Source organism: Parus major, chromosome 5 (assembly GCF_001522545.3).
Source record: "Parus major isolate Abel chromosome 5, Parus_major1.1, whole genome shotgun sequence".
Lineage (NCBI taxonomy): Eukaryota > Metazoa > Chordata > Aves > Passeriformes > Paridae > Parus > Parus major.
This window is the reverse complement of record NC_031774.1, coordinates 23,218,493-23,240,239: the sequence shown is the minus strand read 5'-3', so window position 1 is coordinate 23,240,239 and position 21,747 is coordinate 23,218,493. Positions and strand designations below refer to the sequence as shown.

At 43.8% G+C, this 21,747-nt stretch overlaps 1 protein-coding gene across 3 annotated transcripts in view; it reads right to left on the bottom strand.

The window, feature by feature from the left end:
* LRP4 (LDL receptor related protein 4) overlaps window positions 1-21,747 on the bottom strand; it is an 83,615-nt gene that overhangs the window by 18,427 nt on the left and 43,441 nt on the right. For 2 of the 3 annotated variants that reach the window (XM_015629764.2, XM_015629766.2), the window contains exons 3-18: window positions 14,810-14,926; window positions 13,099-13,212; window positions 12,540-12,656; window positions 9,978-10,106; window positions 9,513-9,632; window positions 9,259-9,384; window positions 6,863-6,988; window positions 6,263-6,397; window positions 5,973-6,098; window positions 4,705-4,935; window positions 4,294-4,450; window positions 3,715-3,932; window positions 2,626-2,802; window positions 1,944-2,069; window positions 1,026-1,234; window positions 337-418 (exon numbers count right to left, since the gene is read on the bottom strand). In XM_015629764.2, the coding sequence (XP_015485250.1) occupies window positions 337-418; window positions 1,026-1,234; window positions 1,944-2,069; window positions 2,626-2,802; window positions 3,715-3,932; window positions 4,294-4,450; window positions 4,705-4,935; window positions 5,973-6,098; window positions 6,263-6,397; window positions 6,863-6,988; window positions 9,259-9,384; window positions 9,513-9,632; window positions 9,978-10,106; window positions 12,540-12,656; window positions 13,099-13,212; window positions 14,810-14,926 (2,310 nt within the window). The remainder of the gene's footprint in view (window positions 1-336; window positions 419-1,025; window positions 1,235-1,943; window positions 2,070-2,625; window positions 2,803-3,714; window positions 3,933-4,293; window positions 4,451-4,704; window positions 4,936-5,972; window positions 6,099-6,262; window positions 6,398-6,862; window positions 6,989-9,258; window positions 9,385-9,512; window positions 9,633-9,977; window positions 10,107-12,539; window positions 12,657-13,098; window positions 13,213-14,809; window positions 14,927-21,747) is intronic. The other variant, XM_015629765.2, reaches the window with a different exon arrangement.

Genomic DNA, 21,747 nt, shown 5'->3' with positions numbered 1-21,747 from the left:
ACTCTCCAGCAGGGAACATGCTCCAAGTATTACCTGCTGCACCCCAAGATACACTGTTGGAAGATACATAAACATGCACAATCACAAGCTCTGCAGGAAGACATCAGTAGTGACAAATATTTTTGCAGAATTAGTACTGGGGATACTGCAAAGAGAATTTAAAGATTGTGCCTCAATTCACACTCAGTTAGAAACACATGACATGAAACTCCATCTTTTTGCTACACAGAAATAAGACAAATTTGGAATGAAAAAGACAGAACTACTGAGTGGATTTCCAGTTTTCATGACTAATGAGGAAGACAGAAGTCTATGTAAAGCAGAGGATCCCAGCACCTGCATCAGTCCAGTATAATTTGTTGGTGACCCAGTCAATTGCAAGTCCAGCTGGGCTTTCAAGGCTGGTGTCCACCACAACCTAAATTAAAACAAAAAGAAAAATTCCTTAGTGACATTAGACCTTAGGGAGAAAGCATTTGTCCAATGCATTACCCATTCACAAACAATGTTAGCTTTCAAAAGGCAAAAGCCTGAGCACAGCAATGCCACACAAGAGAGAGTATTAAGGACTGAGAAGTCCAAATAAGGCTTTCATTTCAAGAAACATCTACTTTTTTTGTGCCTGTTCAAACTGCAAATCCAAACTTTGAACTCTGTTTGATTTATAGTAGCATCAGCCTAGGAGTGTTTAAAAAGCATTCTCAAAGAGCGCGACTCTTGCTCCAAATGTAGAACATAACAGAGGATTTAGTACTTTTTCCTTTCATATTCTAGGGCTACAACAAAGGAATTGACCACAGCCTGCAAATCACCATGTTTCATATCTCCATTCAAGGTTCTTCATACACCTAATTGTTTATGAAGTGTCCAATGATCTCAGTAGTTTGCCAGAACTAGGCAAACTAATGAACAAAAGATCCACCATGAACTGCAGTGCCTTAAAAAGCCAGTGTATCCCAGTGGCTTCAAATCTGATGCTCAAGGAGTCTCCTGGCCAGATGACCTCCATACACAGTGAACACTACCTCCTGGTTTGATCCATCCCATTTTGCTCGGCTGATTGAGTCAGTGCTAACATCTGTCCAGTAGACATAGTCATCCTTTGAGTCCCAATCTAGAGCCACAGCACTGCGAACATCAGCAAGGGGGATGACATCATCTGACAGGTCATCTGTGTCAAAGCTGATCCGACGGATGTCCATCCTTCGGGCAAAAAGCAGGAACTTGTCAAGACCTGATCAAAGGTCGAAAGGTCTTCTTTTAATTTCTCTAAGTTCAACAATACAGTGATAGACAGACAATTCCCTGCTATATCCACAACCTTAACCACCTACATCATCTCTCACTAGCGGGTCTTTGGTCTTTTTTTTACTGGAAGCAAAATATCACTGGGAGAGAATGGGCAAGGGGGATCAGAGTGGTTGTGAGCTCTCTCTTGGGGTGTAACCTATGCTGAGGGAACAAGGGCAAACAGATTCTTCGAAGGATGGCACAGACATCCCTCCAAATCAAATAGGTATTTAAAAATAGCTCCTGAGAATCTGGGAGATAATTGATCTAATTCTTTCACATAGTTGCAAACTAAGAGAAATGTGGCAATGATGAGGACTGAATTTTTTGTTCATCACTGACAAAGCCATTATGGGAATTTCAGGGAGACAATCAGCTCTGCCAGGTAGCATGGTGCCAATAGCAGTCCTGAAATAAGAACCAAAGGTGGAATTTGTCTGGATCCCCACCCATGAAGCCTAGTGAGGGCAGTGAGAATACACAATATGGGAATGCATCAAAAACGTGAAGCATCCTCTGGCAGGACCCTTAATGTTTCTACCTCAGTCTATCCAGCTGCATTTCCTTGGAAACAAATGCTGCTCATGCTTAGTCCCACTGCCAGCCCTCTGCCACCCACTGAACATCTGAGCACGTGGTCCCACCTCACTTACTCTGGGCACAGGCATAGCTGCTGGTCTTGCGGAAGCCCATGGGGCAGGCACAGGTGTAATCCTTGCTGCTTGGCAGGCAGAGGTGAGTGCAGCCTCCATTGTTGTCCCCACAACGGTTTCTCCCTGCTCAAGTAGCCAAAGACAAAAGCAACCACATAAAGCAAAGAGTAAAGAAATGAGGAAAAACACAAGTTGAGGTGTCCAGACCACATGGATATAACTTCCCAACCCAGAAGTTAACTGAAAATAAGGAAACATATAAACTAAAGCACTAACTCTGTTTTTAGGGCTCAATTTTAAAATGAACATTTAAGTCAATCCATTTCAAGAGCAGATAATGGTAATTGAAGAGGAGTAAGGGAGGTGTCAATCATTACGATGCCCACTTATGTTTTTTCCCCGTCCCAGAACATCTTTTGTGTAAATAAACCCCAAGTATTTCCTACTGAAAGGCCTCCACCCCCGATGTCAGCAGGGGGAGCTGCAGTAACACCCAACTCTGAGGTACCGCGCCAGCAACCTCAACACGAGGGCGGTAGAGCAAGTTCTGCCTCGGCCGCGGGCACAGGCGGGGGTGTGTCCCTCATGCTGGGCTCAGGCTGTCATCTCCCGGCTTTACAGGGAGCGGGTGGTTCCAGATCTCCTACTGGCTCAAGTGAGCCTCTACCCGCTCTGCAGTTACCTGCTGGCTGACGCTGAGGATGCAGCGTGTGGATGTCCATAGGGAAGTGGAGTTTGTTGCGGATGATCTCCTGGTTCTTGCCTGTGAATTTGTTGGCACTGTTGATGCTCTTGGTGTGCCAGTCTGTCCAGTACAGACTATCCTCAAACACGGTGATAGCAAATGGGTGTGGGAGCCCTGTAATAGACAGCCAGTAAAGAATATAATCACATCTAACATGACTCAGGCTAGCAGGGAGACAAGGAAATGCTCTTTCCACTGCCCCTTAGGCTTCACCACACTCAACCTGCTCAAATATGCTTTTACACTAATTTAACACACAATTTCTCACTGCTATCCTATAATCATAGAACATTAGAGGGATGGAATGGACCTTAAAGATCATCTAGTTCCAATCCCCCCACCATAGACAGAGACACCTCCCACTAGACCAGGTTGCTCAAGGTCTTATCCAACCTAGCTTTGAACAGTGCCAGGGCTGGGGCATTCACAACCTGCCTGGGCAACCTGTTCCACCACTTTACCACCCTTACAGTAAAAAATTTCTTCCTAATACCTAACCTGAATTTCCCCTCTTTTAATCTGTATCCAGTACTCCTTGTCCTAACACTACAGTTCCTGATGAAGAGTCCCTCTCCTGCTGCCTGGTAGGTTCCCTTCAGATACTGAACGGTTGTAATGAGGTCTCCACACAACCTTCTCCTCTCCAGACTGAACAGCTCCAACTTTTTCCCAGCCTTTGCAGGGGAGTGCACCCATCCTCATATCAACTTTGTGGCCCTCCTCTAGACTTCCTCCAACAGTTCCATGTTCTTATGCTGGGAGCCCCAGCGATGGATGCAGCATTCCAGGTGGAGTGTCACAAGAGCAGAATCACCTCCCTCAGCTTGCTTTTCATGAAGCCACAGATGGCAACAAACTCCATCCCTCAGTGGTGACAGAATTCTGTCCACAGTGAAAGAACAGGAGACAAGTACAGATGCAGAAGCCACTGTGTCAAACTCAGATCAGCACTGTGATACTCTGTGGTCTTAATTGCAGAAAGCACTCCTGGAGAAAGCCTTATCTTTAAGTAAGAAAGTTACTTACCTTGGCTAATAACAGCCTTCCTATTGCGTCCATCAAGGTCAGCCCTCTCAATGACATGATGTTTGGCATCCACCCAGTACATTCGATGTCCTGCATAGTCAATGGTCAGTCCATTGGGCCAGAAGAGGTGTGTATCCGCAATGATGCGCCGATTGGAGCCATCCATGTTGGAATACTCAATGCGGGGAGTGTTGCCCCAGTCAGTCCAGTAGATAGTACTGGAGGAGGCAGGGAGAGACAAGAGAAAACTTGTGGCCCACATACAGAACCAACATCACTCCCTATCAGGGCAAAACGGTATCAGTCCTGTGACCTCGAGCATCAGACTGGGTCACAGACATAAGAGAAGTGATAAGTAACACCCAGCCTGCTGAAAATGGAAAATTGAAAGGCCTAGAGCAGGATTAAGGCTCTGAAGAGTCCCAGCATTGCCAGGTTCCCCAAACAGTCAGTGCCAACTGAAGTCTTGAGCCCTGAGGTAAACTTTGCAGCCAAGAATGGGGTTTTCAATGTTCAACAAGAAGCATGTACATGGAGGGCTCATTGGGTTTCCCCCTGGTTTCCCATGTTTTCACTCACCCCTCCATAGGATGTAGGGCAATTGCTCGGGGCTTCTCCAGGTTCTGCCACAAAAGCACTTTCCTGTGAGTGCCATCCAAGTTTGCTACTTCAATTCGAGATGTCCCAGAGTCTGTCCAGTATAATTTGTCATGGATCCAGTCAACAGCAAGTCCACCTATGTACAAGACAGAATTAAGCACAGAATGAAACTATGGATCTGCACAGTAAAATAGTTCCCTTTCTCTGTCCAATTCAGAAGAGGCTCAGTTTCTTCTCCTGCCAGCAAAGATTAGGGGGACACTCACCTCACACCCATTCCATCCAGCCCATACCCTTCCTCAGGGACATGCACTTTGCTCTGAATGCCGTGTCCCCCCTTTTCTCCACTCACCCACCCTCTATATTGTTGCCTTTTTTGTGATGACCCACCTGGGCTCTCCAGTCCTGTAGAAACCACCTCTTCCACATTGCTGCCATTCAGATTGGCCCTCATGATGCGATCAAGCGTGACATCAGACCAGAACACCAGCTCCTTGCTGTGGTGGAAGTCAAGGGCAATAGCATTTTCCAGGTTGTTCAGAAGCAGCGTATACTCAGAGCGATGAGGCAACACTTGTCGGATATCAATTCGATTGGCAAACAGCAGCACAGGCTCTGGCCCTAAGAATATACAGGAAGACAGCATTGGAGTATTTGACAGCATTTGACTGGGTCCTGCCTATCACTCCCTCTACACCAAGTCCCAGAACAGAGTTTTGCAGTACTAGCAGCAGAAATCAACCCCCAACTGCAAAACACTTCAGACAGCTGTTTTTACATCCTGTATACACAGTTCTAACTCAAAGATGAGCAGTTTTAAACCTTCTGGCAAACATTAACTCAGCAAGAAGTGATCATTCCAGGTCCTACCTAAGCCCACCTCACCTCAGTCTCTGAAACCATATCACTAGACAGCCACTTGGCAGCTGGACTAGGATTTCTTTTGACTATATGCATTTTCTAGCCATGCAAAAACACGTTCTACTACACCTTCTACCACAGACAGGACACAGGAAATCTGCCTCTGCCAGATATAAACTCAGCAGGTACTTCCACTGCAAAAAAAAACCATCCCCAAAATATCAACAACCTTTATGGATTTCACTAGGGGAATTCCTAATGAAATCTAAAGTCTTTAAGTGGAATTTCTAATTCCTCAGCTCCTACATTAGAGGAGGATTAAAGTTAAAGAAGTGTATAGATATCTTCTAAAAAACCCAGCAGATCTCCATTCAGCAGCCATTCACAGCATTCAGGATTGGTGACCAGCACCATCGGTCAGAGCACAAGGAAGTGTGATACAACCACATTCACTGGAAAGGCTAAGTAAGACACTTCCGGAACAGAGACAGAAAGCTCATTTTGTCCCAGGTTCTGAGTCACACAGAACAACAAAGCTCTAGGAAGAGAAGGCAAGCGCTGTCTCCCTAGCAGGGAAAGGAAACAGTACCTCTCTCTGTGGTCAAAATCACACAAAATTCTCACAAGCATTTATCAACAGCATGGGCATATCTAACACAAATCCAGGTGCTTTCTTTCCTTCATGTGTTGGTTTGGCAAACAGTACAATGTTGCCAGTGAAGCACTAGAGACATAATTATGAGAACTGGACCAACAGATGCACACCAGTTGTGTTTTTAGGTTGAACTCCCTTTTACCTAGAGCTTTGCAGCTACGTTTGTCAGGCCGCAGCTCGTAGCCTTGCTCACACCAGCACTGGAAGCCTCCTTCACTGTTGGTACAGCCTTGGCTGCAGTAGCCTTCCTCAGCACATTCATTCACATCTGCATGTTACAGAGAAAGTTACCATTAGATAGATCATCAACAAACCCAACAATCTCACTGATAGATTATATCTGCTTTCATACTCTGATTTTCACCCTATCATAGCCACCAACTTCAAACATATCAAAGCAGCAGGGAGGAGGCTACTGCTCCAAAAACCCACCTTGGCATGATCGGCCATCTTCCAGGAGCCTGTAACCTGTGTGGCAAGTGCACTGCACCATCCCTCGTACCATCTGGCACTTCTGAGCACAGCCACCATTGTTGACATTGCAATTCTCCTCTCCTGTTCGTGGACCTGCGGAAGAAACGTGAAGATAACTGAGCTGAAACCACAAGGCAGCTGTTAGGCAGCAGTCACTCTTCAAAGCAGGCACAACAAGAGGGGGAGGACACAAGCTGTGCTGGAAGCTTCCTCTTTGCAGCCAGAGCTCTCCTCTGCAGGCCACAACTGAACAGGACAACAGAGCTTTTACACTAATTTAACACACAATTCCTCTCTGTTTTTTAACAGAGATTAACATGCTTTTAGTGTCTCTGCAGACAAATGGTGATACCCGAGATCTTAATCTTTTCCCCATTATGTTCAGTCTTTAATTGGCAAAACCAACAAGGTTTTTTTTCCTCAATTTTTAACTTGCTCCCATTTATCACAGATCAGACTTTCTTTCCTACACACATTCTTCAGTAGCACCAGATACACAGACTCCCACACATTAATGGGCCTCCATTTATGTCTAAGACTGAACTTGGGAGGACTTACGGCAGTTTTGATGCGGGCTCTCATCACTGCCGTCTCCACAATCATTTGCTCCATTGCACAGCTTCCTCTGGCCAATACAACGCCCGTTCCCACACAGGAACTGGTCTGGGGCACACTGAGGGGTGCCTGCAACAGAAAAAGGGAAAAGTAGCACATCACAGCTTACTGATGGAACAACAGTCATGGTGAAGAAAATAATACAGAACATTTTCTAAGATGTGTTATAAACTTTTCAACTGAGTACAAATCCTCTTTGTGCTCAGTTGGAAGCAACAAGAGACTTCCTCTTCCTTTGAATTTAGCTCACCTAGCACTCCTTACTGCTCTGCATATTTTTATATTGATTTGGAGGTCTATAAACTCTCTGCTAGTCTGAGTCCACCGCTGCTTTACTGTGAAGATCATCTGATTAGTTTATCTTAAAATGACTGGAAGATCCTGCCTTAGCTTCCTTTGGTTCCAGAATCCACAACTCTACTCAGCATGTGCAAAGGAGGAGTCAGTTCCTCACTTTAATAATCTGATCTGTTACACCAGCACAGCTATGGATCTTAAGCCTGCCTAAGAAGGAACATCTTGTCTAGCCCCAGCTGCACTTTGAGGGACTTGGAATGAGATTTACATGCATCCCTGAAATCTGAGCTCAGGCAACAGGATTTCACATGACCTACACGCTTCAACTTCTGCTGTTGGCAAGGAGACTACAGAATTCTTGTAAGCAAAGTAATACTGTTTGTAGGGACTCTGCCAATCTGATTGTTTCTTCAGCAATAACTGCACTGTCCTGTTGCCTCTTATTTCTTGAGCTGACTTGATTAGCGGTCCCTAAATCATCACCCTCTGATAATCTTATGAAGATAACAGTACAATACAGTTACCAACAGAGAAAAAATCAGATTGGCAGATTGCCAGTAAACAGTGTGGAAAAGGGTAGTTGTGAGATTAACAAGTACAGTTAAGAACTACAGACACACCAAGTGGGAACATAAAACCAGACCACATGCAGATTCACTTTTCAGAGCACAGGAATACTGTATATAAAGGATTCTGAAACTTGGACTTCATTTGCCACATTGAACATAAAGATCCTTACACCAGCTGACTGTATTTTAGGAATCTTCTCTATGGCAAATAAAAATCTAACTCTGCTCTAAAACCAAGAGGATTTTAACTCTTGTTACAGACATTGGGACACCACACTATGTTGCTTAGATGAGCCAGTACACATCCTGGAAAAGCCTGTTTAATTTTCACCACAGACCTTTCACTGTCACCAGAGACCTAATGTAGAACTGCACAACTAACTTACAGTAACTATACCTTGTGCTGGATTTGATATGGAGATAATGAATTTCAGTGGCTCTGGAAGCTGGACATGACTTCTTTCAGTACCTCTAAATGCCTTTGTTATCAGGATGAGGAAACAGGGTTACCAGCTTGTCTTCAAGTATGATTGCTTTTCCCAGGATCACCACACTGATGCTCACAACAGCTGACCAACTGAGTGCAGCTCCTCTCAAATGACTAAAAAGTGTGCCTCTCCAGGTCCTCTAAGCTCAGCTGTCCTCATAGAACACCCACTCTCCACTCCTCAACAACCCCAAAACAAGAGGTACAGTTTCACAAATCCATTTTGTCACCCTGAAACCACTGTTCAGAATACACTGATCCAGAAGGATTAGTGCACATAGCTGGGCACCACTCACTAGGATGAATTCATGGACCAGGACCCTCTATTCCTCAACAATGCCTATAGGCATCCTGAAGGCTTTAAAGAAAAGCGAAGATTCTAAACATTCCCTGAATCCTACCATAACACTAGAGTGTGTTGAAACCCTCCTCCTCCCCATAACCACTATCATACAAAAGAATAGCAATATGTGAAATGAATACTAGAAAGAGTAACTCCTGAGCAAATATCTAAGGGGGAAGCTGACACCCTTAATCCTCTAAAAAAAGGCTTTATTCTTCTCTTCCACTAAATGTCCTTTTTGATTCCACTGCCTGCTAGAATTGTTCAGCAACTCTACAATGCTACAGGAAAGCTATACAGAACTACCCAGAAGGTATAAGTTAGTATAGCCCATGTGACAAAGGTAGTAACTTGGCATGTTATTGGTGTTTCCAAGTCTGAATGGAATTGTCCCAGAGCTCAGTGGTAACTCACAGTGTAGGGACAAGATACATGATCAGAAAACACCTTCACCTAAGTTAGTTTAAGCACATAGACCTGCACAAGTTGGCAAGCATATAAGACAGCCTACAGATCCCATTCTCTGGGAAGGACAGAAACTCTAGGCTGAACTCTCTGAAGCAATGCAAAAGAGACTTTACTACCTCCTACCATCAGGATGGAAACTTAATTAGCTATTAAGCAGCAAGGTAGCAGGTCAAACCTGTGTTCTCACAGTTCTCCTCATCACTGTTGTCAGAGCAGTCATCTTCCCCATCACAACGCCAGGACAGACGGACACAGCGCCCTGACTTGCAGCGGAACTGGTCAGCTGTGCACATAGATGTTGCTGAGGGTTAAAATAAGGAATGTTAGATAAGCAAGACAGATCAGAAGAGACCCAATTCCAAATCACTGTCCAAAACACTCTTTTGCATCCACAGAAACTGAATATTTCCACCAGTTCCCAGCACTCACTGCAATTCCTCTCATCTGACTGGTCATCACAGTCAAAGTCACCATCACACCTCCAGCCAGCATTAATGCACAAGCCACTGTTGCACATGAACTCTCCAGAGCGACATGGCTGGTGAGATGCTGCAGAGATGATAAGAAACAAAAAGAGAAAACTCAGACCAGTGTAACAGTCCCCAAAGCTCCTCAGTACCACCCTTACCCTCCATTATTAAGGAACTTGGTTCTGAGTAGATTTCTTCTGGAAACTGTTGTAATTCTTGTAAGCAGAATTGTACTGACTGTACAGCTCTCACTACTGTTCTCACTGTCCAGAGTTCAACAAAACCCCAAATAATGAAGGAGCCATCTTATGTGTGAACAAATAGATTTCCATCTACACTGTAATCCCTTCTCCAGCCAATGTAAAATGCATCTAGGTTTGCAACTCTGATGCTTGAACAAGGACATCACCCTGCGCTAACTTACAGCAGTCAGATTCATCAGACCAGTCCCCACAGTCATCATCACCATCACAGTGGTAGATGTCCAAGATGCAGCGTCCATATGCACACTGGAACTCCTCCAAGCTGCAGGTGGCAGCTGGAACATCTGATGCTAACAAGAGAATGAGAGAAAAAATGTGTGAGGTGACAAGATACGGTCCAGTTTAGAGGCAACCTTCTCAATCCCATCATGGTTTGGCAAATATTCAGTGGAAAGAGGTTGGAAATTACTAGCCATTGCTCTATACCTCTGCATGATTTGTATTATGGAGGGGAATGCTGGTTTTGCTTCCTTGAAAAGCAGGTTAAACCTATATATAAAGACACTCGTGGAAACAATGCAGTAAATACAATATTTCTAAAAACTTACATAGGATATTAGGCTATAAAGGTGGAACTTTTCAAGAGCCATTAAATTCTAGAGAAGCAAAAAGATATGAAGGAAGAATTGATGGGAAAGCCTCAAAAAGGATCCCGGAGTATCACCTTCCATCTAATGCTTGAAACACTATGTCTTAGTGCCAAGAAAGTGTTTAAATTGTTTAATAAACCTGAAATAAAGATAGAAAAACAAAAAAATAAAAAAAACCTTAGGGATAGCTCCATATTAAGGACTGAGGCATGTCAGAATGCAAGGTTAAACCAGGGAATGATTCCTTTAAAATTTTAGCAAAAATAAGCACTTGAAGACCAAAGGAAGCAAGGAAGCAGTAGGGTGTCCAGGCCAGCACCTGACCTTTGAGGATTTCCCCCTCTCTTTCCTCCCATGCTCTGGCCAAAACAATGATGCCTATTCAGTAAGGAGCACTGTCAGAGAGATGACCCTGGGCAAAGCCAAACAAACTAATGGTCAAGGATTTGCCTACTGCTCTCTGTTCAACAGTACACTAAGTGGGAAGGCATGAAAAATATTTTGAATCCCACACAACAGAATCTGACACCTCTTCTCATAGTATCTGGAGAATGCACTGTACATTTCAGATATACAAGTCTCCCAACTGAGGAGTTCTGAATATAAATCTATTAAACAAAAAGAGAAGAGAGACTGATAAGAAAGAGTAATATAGCAAGTGAACTACACCTGCCTCTCCAACCTGAAGAAATGGGGACAGCCTGAAGGCATGAACTAAGAGGTTTAATTTAGTGAGTGTCAGTGGCTGGATATGAAAATGTGTGTTAATGTGTCCCTCACCAAAGGAACCTGAGTGTTTCAGTTTCCTTGAGAAAATGCAATCAGTGACTTAAATTATCATGTTGTGTGATTCAATTATAACACACACATACCCAGAAAAAACAAAAAGAAAAAAACCTAGACAAAAAAAGAAGAGTGTGATCCCACCTTGTCCCAGATAAATGACAAACATGATTGCAGATAAGGAAAAGATGACAACCACATGGATGAAGATAAAAGAACAGGAGGTAGCCAAACTGAACTTCTTTGCAAGTTACTTAAAATGTCTTATAGAGACAACTGCCAGCCAGGACTGAAATAGCATTTCAACTCAGAGAAACAGGAACACCACTTCTGGGTGCCCTTCCACTCCCACAGGAGACAACGTTGGGACACAGATCTTCCCCTCCTGAGGGTCTATTCATGGCCTTTGGTGAAGTGACAGGCAACAGAACGAGAAAGGCGGAGAGCGAAAGGAGAGGGAGAGAGGCTGGCTTCCTTGTAGAGTCCTTTCCTGGCTTAGAAGTATTTGCAGCCCCTGGCTTTCTGCCAACTCTCATTATCTGGAAAGATAAAAGACAACTCCCCCATGCATCCACTCCCCCTGCCCTTCAGGAGCTGGCGGCCCTCATCCCCCTCCCAGAGCCTTTTGAAGTTTTCTGCTATCTAGAACAAATTCTGCAAAATGCCTTTGAGAGCAGGGAGGGGGAAGGGACCACTGCAAGTTCCAGAGACATGGACAGTGCTCACAGACTCAGGAGAGAGGCAGTGTGGGTCAGAAAGGGACACAAGCTCCTGTGTCTCACTCGCTACAAGCCTGTGAAGGTGAAGAGGGAAACAACTGTTGAGGGTTCTCATGCCCCAACACCGCCCACCTCTTTCAGCATTGGTCACTTGTTGAGCAACATCCTGCAAAAAGCATTTAAGTGAAAAGAGACTGGGCAGATAGGAGGTGCCTTCAGTGTGCAGTACCTGAGGGTGCTTTCAATAAGCAGAGTAGCCCTCCACTTCTAAAATTTCAGTCCAGAATCAGAAAAGAGGAAAAACAAGGGATAGTATTCTCACCTTCCAGCTGCCCCCCAACTCCTTTATAGAGAGCTATATTCAGTAAAGCATAAGCCTCCTGCTTGACTCAATATCACAGCTTTGGGAAGGAAGAGAAGCAGCAAGGCACAGACAAAGTATGCCTGTGAGGTAACACAAGAGAGACACCGTTCTTTTGTGCCCTCTGGGGTAGGCAGCAGAAGGTAGAGTAGCTGCCAGTAGAGGCAGAAGTAACATGTTTTTGATCTCCGCTGCAGAAAACATGCCAAAACCCAAGGCAAGAGCAGGTCCAAAGGGCTATTTCCTGTGATTACAAAGGAGAGCACTTACGGCAATTCTCTTCATCTGAGCCATCCTTGCAGTCTGTGTCCCCATCACAGAACCAGTGCTCAGCTATGCAGCTGCCGTCACTGCAACGGAACTCCTTCTCTGAGCACTTCCTCATATCTGCAGAGATAGCAATGCAAACAAAGCCTTGGCTTTTTTCAGAGTACCCAGGAAAACACCACACCATCCTCTTGAAGCTCCTAGGGCACTCACAAACAAGACTGCTCAGTAAACCATATATACCCGTGTCAGGCAGGGTCTGAGTGAAACCATCATTGTTCACTGAACTGACACAGAGTGCTGGATTCAACACGAATCCAAGGGGACTTCACAACGCTATGTCAAGGAATGAAAGGTCTCAAGTCATTTTTTCTGCCTGGCAGGTAAGCCACATAGTCCAAGATGCTAAGCAGCCAGCCCTTGGAATGGACTATCCCACAAATTCAGCCCAGAAGAGCCAGCTGGGAGCCTTAGCCATGTTCAGGGAATGCTACAACTGCACAGGCTGGACTCTGCACAGCTCCTTTTAAAGTACCGTGAGGGCAGTATTTATATTACTCACCACACTGCTCATCACTGTTGTCCCCACAGTCATTGTCACCATCACAGTGCCACAGGCTGCGAATACAGTATCCATTCTGGCATGAGAACTCATCTTCCTCACACTCCCTTGGAGCTGCAAGGACACAACAGGGATAAGGTTGAATGGCAAGAAGATTTAGCTTGCAGAACAGCAAATGCGTGACTTGTTACAAGTCAAGCAACATCATCCTCCAAGGACATGGTGATGCTGGAAAGCTCATTTTCCTAACAAATACCAGGAGAGCCACTGTGAGATTTCTTGAGTGTTTCTTTTCCACTCCATTCACACACCAACAGTACATCAGACTCTAGAACCTGAGGTTTAGGTTGAAGGAAGTAGCTGGAAGAGAGAGATGAAGCCACCCATCCTATGCTGGTATGTAGTCTAGCACAGTCCCAAGCCAGATTCAAGATAACCCTTCACAGAAAAAAGGTAATTTTTAAATTAACTTAATTAATTTAACTCTTTTTAAATGAGTTAATAGTCCCAAATATTATCTAAAAAATAACTGCTAGCAGTGTTGTATTTCTACCTTGTTGACAACAATGTCAAACCTGTCTTCAAAGCAAAGGACAGGTACATTGAAGAGGGAGAGAGAAAATTTGAACTTCCTCTTCTGAACACCTCAGTATTTGCAGCTTCATTCACTCTTTTTGCCAGCCTCCTAAGGAAGCTTGTCTGCAGACCAATAAGGAAAGGAAAGGGACTGCAAATTTAGCACCCAAGGACTTCAATCCAGTAGAAACCCTCTTATGGTTATGGCTAGTCTGAATAACCCCCCAGCAATCTCTCATGCACAGAACCTTGTCTTTCTCCTTTCATTAGTCTCCAAATCTTTTGGTTATACCCATCTCCACTCTCATCTTAGAAATGAGGGCATTTCAACCTTTTACAAAAAACAGAAAATCTATCAGGCCTACATATATTTTCCTTCATGAATATATTTGAATAGACTGGAAAACTGAGCTTAGTCCTGCATTCCAGAGCATCACACAGGATGTCAACCCCTGAACTTTGCTTCCCAGTTCTTTGCCCAAAAAAGCAGGCAAAGATCACGGTTATACTGATCAGAAAATGAACTCATTTCCACGCATGCAGTGGACATGGAACAGTTTACAGTCAAGAGCTTTAATTTCCACCTTTCTTCAGATGGGGTTCCTCCATCAGAGTCACTCTAGAGCACCATGCACACAACTCTGGGTAGGTAGAATCCCTACAGCACCATCCTCTCCTCAAGGAGCCCTGTTTGAAGGGGCAGGATGCTGGTGACAGGCCAGCACTGCAGAAAAGTCAGACAGTGGAACCTGAGGCCACAGGAAGTCAGCCAGACAGGGAGTTCAGTAGGATTTGGCAGGGGTTAGGTGTTTCCACTAACAGGGGAGGGCATGAAGCCCAGCTCAGGGAAGTGCTTCATGGGACATTAACTAGCAAGGCTGCAGGGCATAAACGGTTCTACAGCTGGATGGAGAAGCATCCCCTCCCCCAAGACAGGCAGCTGAACAGCAAGCCAGGTGCCAAGGCAGCAGGGCCTTACAGGTACACACCTCTGTCACAGGCAGAATATAGCTTACTACAAAGGCAGAGGTCTAATTCAGTGGATAGATTCGTACATTCCTGTAATAAAAAGGGTCAACTTTCCCCAGTCACAGCAGGCAGGCACTGCACCCACCCTCTTCCTTAGGTGACTTACGGCAGTCCTGCTCATCAGAGTCATCCTCACAGTCATTGTCTCCATCGCAGACCCACGACCGGCGGATACATTTTCCATTGTCACAGTGGAAGTCCAAGGGGGAGCAAGTGGGCAGCACTGAAAGAGCAAAGAAACACCTCATGGAGCTGCAGCCAGCTTCCTTCCTGAAACAAAGTTCCTTCCCTCCTGAGGGAGCAGAGCTGAATCTCTTAGAAACAAGAGACAAAATTTCAAGTCATCAGGAAGAGCTGTTCCTTAGAGGAGGGCCAGGGTAGGTCTATAGCTAAGCAGTCTCTCTTCCCCAGAGAAACACTGACCTTTCCACAACAAAGTAGCTGTTGCAATTCCCTTGCTGAGTTCATCCTTGAGCCTGATGTCCTCCCATAACTGCACTTGTTTTATCACTAGCAAAATTAAACTATCAATATCTTCCCTGCATGATTCTCAGGGCAGTCCATCCTGTTTCTATTACACAGCAAGTTCCTTAAAATGAGAACTATAAGAAGCAATAATAAGCAAAGTAACATGCTACAGTGTGTTTCAGCATGGGGACTCTCAGGTTTTTTGTCTAAGAAATCTGCAAGAAGCTGAGAGGCAAGAATCCACTGCTGGGGATAATTTGCTGTACCTCAAGCGTGAACAACAGAGTCCAAACCTTGCTTGGGGTATCCAACCAGAAAGGATGGAAGAAGGGGACAGACATGGGATGATGCTTCTCTACGCAGGAGTCTGTTTGCAATGGAGTGGGAACCACAAATCCACAGTGTCTGAAGAGGCCTGAAGCCACAAAGCTGGAATTCTAGGGGGAGCATCAGTCCTCTTCTTTCCCCCACAGATGAGAGGAACACTCAACCCCAAAAGGTTCATGCTTTTAAGTGCTGCCAGCTGTGGTAGGCAAGGGGCTGCACAAGATTGTTCCTGACAGGTGTGTTCTCCAAAGAAAGGCATTTGCTCAGCAATGTGACGAGGCAAGGTCTGGAAAGGCTACTGCCTGAAACCCTTTCATCCCAGCCCAGTGTGCCGACAGCAACTCCCATCTGTCACCAGGCAGGCCAGCCCTTTTCTGCTATGCTGCTACTCCCTTTCCTGCCAACACTATCCTGGAGGTGGGAGTGAGAGCAGAGGGAGGTGGGTAAAAAAGGAAGGTGAAGACAGCAGCCACACAAAAAAGGAGGATGATTTAATAATGAGAACAAATAGCCACATTTTCAGGTTTTCCAGCTTTCTCAACCCTCTGTTTCCCCCTGACCCAGGACTGCTGCCAGTGTCCTGTTAAAGAAGCATGAATTATACATTCTAAATCATTCACTGCTCTACACAGTAAGTCCTTCAACATTTCTCACCAAGGCCCTGTCTCAAAAGCCCCCCCCCCCCGTAAGAATATATTAGGGTAGATAAATTCAAACTTTCTCTAACATTCATTTTTCTTACCACAAATTCAGATCATCTTGGTTGTTCCTGTAGCATGGCAGGCATTTCTGTATCTGAGGACATCATTGCAGATGTGATTGCTCTCAAAATTCAAAGAATTTGGCACTGGCCCTTGAGAAAAGGCCCTTCTCATCATGTCCAGGCTACCCCATGCAGATATCTACCTATCTCATACCCAGCTACTTCTAGGCCCTGGAGGGATATGAAAGAGAGGGAAGCACAAAAATCTCTATTTTCCCTATACAGGTTTGACAGCACCCTGATTTTCCAATAGCTGATTCTTTTCCTTACATTACACTTTCTCTGGGATGCTGCAGCCAAATGAAGGAGGAGTTTTTTCTTCTTCCTCAGAGAAGAAGGTATAAGTAGAAGGTTCAGGTATAAGTAGAAAACTCTCTACTTTCCAAACTCTGCTTCCAAACAAAACTAAGACATTTTTGGATACAGATGATCAGACCTCTCTACCCCAAGCACAACTTCCAAACACTGCTCGCTGAGAAAAACCTCTCTGGCCTCAGCTGCAATTTCAGGACTAAGACCATCCTCCCAGCATATGCTTTAGCATGACTAATCACCAAAGGACTGCACAGAAGCCACCTGGAAGGGAATTTGCATGCTCACTCTCCAGGGGAGAATTCTTCAGGCTCCCAGAGGGTTAAGCCATTAGCGCTGGTTCAGAGCGGATACCATTATCCCACTGAACTGCTGCATCCCTTCATGAGGTAACAACATAAAATGAAATTCCACCCCTACAGGGAGTAGTTCAGCCAATTTCATACTCCCCCTAGATATAAAAATCAAGCTTCGAGCACAGGGGAAGAAAGCAAAACACAAACTGCCATATACAAAGGAGGACCAAATTCCCCAACCCAGCAGAGAGCAAGTGTGTGCTAGCCCAGACAACACTGAGGTGGGGGCAGGGTGGGATTAAATCTCCTTCTACAGGAGCTCTTCTTTAAAGGAGGAAGAAAAACCACAAATCCACTTAAGACCAAAAAACCCAAACTAATGAATGAGGGCTGATGTCTCATAGAGCAGAGGAACTGCCAATGGGATCAGGGCAGGGATCCACACAACCTTGTAATCTGAATCTAATAACGGTCAGAAATAGATGCTTCAAAAGAAAATGCAAGAAATTCTAGGAGCAGCTTTCACATTAAGGCAATTTCTTGCTAATCCCCCTCTTCCTAGCTCTGCCCTCCCAATCCCTTCCCACTAAAAAGCGCACTGTTTACACAGAAACGTTCTTGTTTCCTTCCATTTGTTCTCAGTACATCAGATTCCAGTTCCACTGCACAGCCCTTTGCTCTAGGGTTGTTACTAATCAGCTCTTTTGTTGGCCATTTACTACTTCATATTTTGATGAGTTTTATTTCTGTGGAGTTAAAGCTAAGCCCATATCACTAGCCCACAGAGAATGTTTAATATTGCTTAATTATATTAATTTTAATAATTTTGTTGTTTATTTTATTATTTAATTTTAATATTTTAGTCTTTATTATATCTTATTATATTTATTCTAATATAATTATATTAATTATATATGTTTAATTGTATTTAATATTAAATATATTCAAAGTGTTTGGAAATTTGAAGGTAAGAGAAAATTGGAAAGTCAGGAGGTCACACTTAGGACACTCAAACAACCACCACTATCTATGTCTTGCTCTGACATAAGGGAACAGCTATACAGTCTGGTAGGTGTATTGCTTTTACTCATATATTAATTTAAAATAATTTTAAAAGCCATAATCAGAAGACAGGTACATGCAATACAAATGAAGTAGCAAGAACTCTTTTCACTGACAGAGGGGGAACAAGACCGCTTCATCTTGCTGGAGGACAAGCTGGATTAGCATCAAGAAGACTAGAAACAGAATCTCCATATCCTCATCCCAGCTTGATATTGATGCATGACCCTGGGACAGTTCTATCTCTTTAGCCCCCTTCTCCAACCTGTAAAATGAAGGGTATTTATTACTTTCTGAAACAGCTGCAAGTTCTTCATAGGCATTGCTTCCATTGATAAGAAAACAATCATAGATTGTAGTAACATGCTTTCACCAGTACTCACAGCAGGATTAGGCTATGCCAACAGTAAACACAGTTAAGCCTCAACCTCCCCTTCTCTGCTCAATTCCAGATGGTTCTCTCCATATCAATGCAAAGAAACAGCATGTTCCTGAAAGAGATGAGCAAAGGCAAGCCCCAGGATGGAGCTGAAGGTAGGCAAATCCCCAGACAGGGACTAACTTGCCTCCCAGGCAGAGCCAGAGGCAGGATGGGGAGCAAGCCCAAAGAAGGGGAGCCAGTGGGAAGAACTGGGCTGGGCAGCAACAACTAAGGAGTGCACATCTGTCAACTGACAGTGAGCGATACAAAAAGGCCTTTGAACTTCCAACCATTTCCCTGAGCTCATCCTCTGCATGGTCACACTGGACATCATCCAATGTTTCAGAAAAGCTAGGTCTATCATAAGCCTGCTATTCCTCCCCCTCTCTCAACTCCTATTACACAGGACACTCTTTTATTGCCAAGCAGAAGGAGAAGGGGGAGGGTGGGGGAAAAGGGAAGTTTATAAGGTGAAACGCAGACTGAATCACGTCCCACTGTCCTTTGAACACTTTATCCCTGTTGCCTGTGGTGAGCAGGTTGCTTTGTACCCAAGGACAGCAAGCAACTGCTGTTCAGAGATCTGGAACGCAGAGAGACTTGAACAATACTGGCTGCTTAATCAGACAAACTTCCATTCACGTGAAGAATGAGAAGTTAATTTTTTTAATAAATACAAAAGAAACCTTAAAAAATTTCATGCTACCTACATTAGAAAAGTGCAGCCTGACCCCCAGCTGTGTTCATATTCATGCATGTGAATAAACACATACATGCCTGCAAACAGATCTGTTTGCTGAGATCTGCAGTACAGCTGGCAAAAAGTTCGCGGACAAAAAAAAAGGAGGTTAGTCCACTCTCAGAAAGGAAAAGGAGACATTGCATTTTACTAACAAACATTTTGGGAAATCTAGTTCCAGAATAACATAAAATGGTTTTGCACTGCTGAACGGTATTTAAGAATGTTGCTGGTCAAAAGAAAAAAAAAAACTAAAATAAAATTTAAAAGACTATCAGCATCCAATCTTTCACAGCCCTTTGATCACAAGCACTCTGCCTGAGGCAGCATTGCATTAATTCTGGTGCCTTTTAAAGGAAACACACATTTTCCAGGCCCAATAACATGACAAAGTCGCAGATATAGAAGTGGTGTTTTCAACAGAACACTGAACTCTTTACAAGAATTCCTAGTTCTTAAAACTTGAAGTTTAGAAGTGAAGCTTCACCTGAGCCAATGCATCTGAGTTCAAGACTTGTGATTAAGTGAATGGCAGAAGAAAAATTATTCTTTCAAAGTTTTCATTAATTTTAATACAAGACCTGTGAGATTTTTATCCTAACCTCACCTTAGAAATTTTTGTTGTGGGGCTGATGAGCAGGTTACACTGATAGTCCTGCCTGGCAGAGAAGAGACCCTCTACTGGGCTTTAATGAGTTGTAACTGAACAGGAACTGTGTAGATTTCTCCATGAGATGGGAACAACAGATCACTTTCATTAATCTTTCAGGTAAAAGAAGTAAATTTTTCTTCAGTCCCTTCAAAGGAAGAAGTATTCTACAACAGTGCACAGAGCTAAGCAAACAAGTCTGTGTCCCAAAAAGTAATGTTTACAAGTTAATTATGTATGATACATATCTAAAATTCAGAGCAAGAACACTCTTCTGAGGGGATGGTTATGGGGAGATTTGGTGTATCTTATGAGAAACAGAACTATTTATCAGTCCTCAGGCTAAGTTTACTCAGTTATCCTTTCACCCTTGCCACAGGAAGTAAGACTCATTCACACCACGCAGGACTTCAAAGGGCGTGCAGGAGGGCAGAATGAAAACCATTCCTCTGCTTGCGTGCAGCTTTCGTTAGGGACAGGCCAAAGCAGTCTCTGCTGGCACAAGGCAGGAAGGCAGCTGAACTCTGTGCATGTGCAGCGAGGGCTTCCAAGCCAGAAGCTGTCAGCAAGCCAGAGAGCTGACACCAGACAGTCTATGGAGCTGGCATGACAGCTGGCAGGTTGCTTATTGCTATTATTACTACAGGACTCCGGCTTGTAAACATGATCCAGAGCAGGAAGCAAACATGTCACGGAATAATTGGCTTCCATCACAGATTCTAATATGCAAGGAGAAGAATTTCTGTCACAGGTTAGCAGAGGCAGGGCTCCCCTAAAACCAATGAAAAATACCTATGGAGAGGCAGATGTTCTGAGGACACAAATACAAATGTAAAGTGTCTGGGGTGTGCAGAAACAGTGACAGATGAGGAAAAATTTAGTGCAACCAACTCAAAAAGTGGTAATTTCTTTTATAGTGTGCAACAGCCTATTTAAAAAACAATCAAAATAAAACACACATTTTAAGAATTTATCTTAAAACTGAAAATGTCTCTCAAAAGGAGTGTTACCCATGTCTGCTCCTGTTTTTCATAATTGTAACTCCACTCACTACCAAGTATCCTGCTTTTATTTTTTTACACCACACACTGCATTTCAAGCTGTTATTCTTTAACCAAAATGACAAATTACCAATTCAAGGCTAGAAAGTTGCATTAATACAGAATTTAGCAAACTCCAATCAACTACTCAAGCATATATAAAGTACTGTATAGACACAGGTGCAAGACTGAATCTTGACCTGCTAAATTAACTTCCAACCTGTTTCACTCTCTTGCTTTATTAAGAGTCCAGTAGTCCAGTGTCTTCCCATTTTCCTGTCTTATTCCCAAGGAAGTAGACAGAACTCATTCTTCTCATTTTATTGGCTTATAGTATAGATATGAGCATATGATACACTGAAGAAAAGTACACTTTAAAAAGGTATGGTTGCAGCTTTATTTCTCTGGAAAGGAAAGTTTGGACATTCACAGGAGAAAAAAGAGAATCCTCTAACTCCAAAACTAACTTCCAGCAGACAAGTGGAAAGGTGAGATTCCTTGCAAACACATCTCTTCCAATCAAAGACATCTACTCGATATTATAATTCCTGCCTGTAAAACCCAGAGCTGCACATCCATACAATTGCTGGAAAAGAATCTTCATAGCTCTAACATCTCAGAAGACTCCATATAAAGTGGTTGCAGACTGAGCTTCATAAGTCAGAAAAAACAACTGGACCCACTCCAGCATGAAGACCAGCCATCAACTATGGCTAAAAGACCATGTTTTTTGAGGAGCTTCTTCAATAGGCCTTAGTAAATCTGGGGCTTACTGGATGACTTAATCAGAACAATATAAATCTTCAGTTCGGTATTTGTATTACAAGAAATTTAATCATTTCAGTCAATAAATAAAACCATAAATCAAGTTCAAAACAGAGAAGCTCAAAATTTCACTCCAACCAGGAAACTTTCTGCATGTCAAACGACCAGGGATGGAAAGAAAAATTAGTGAACCAACTGTTCT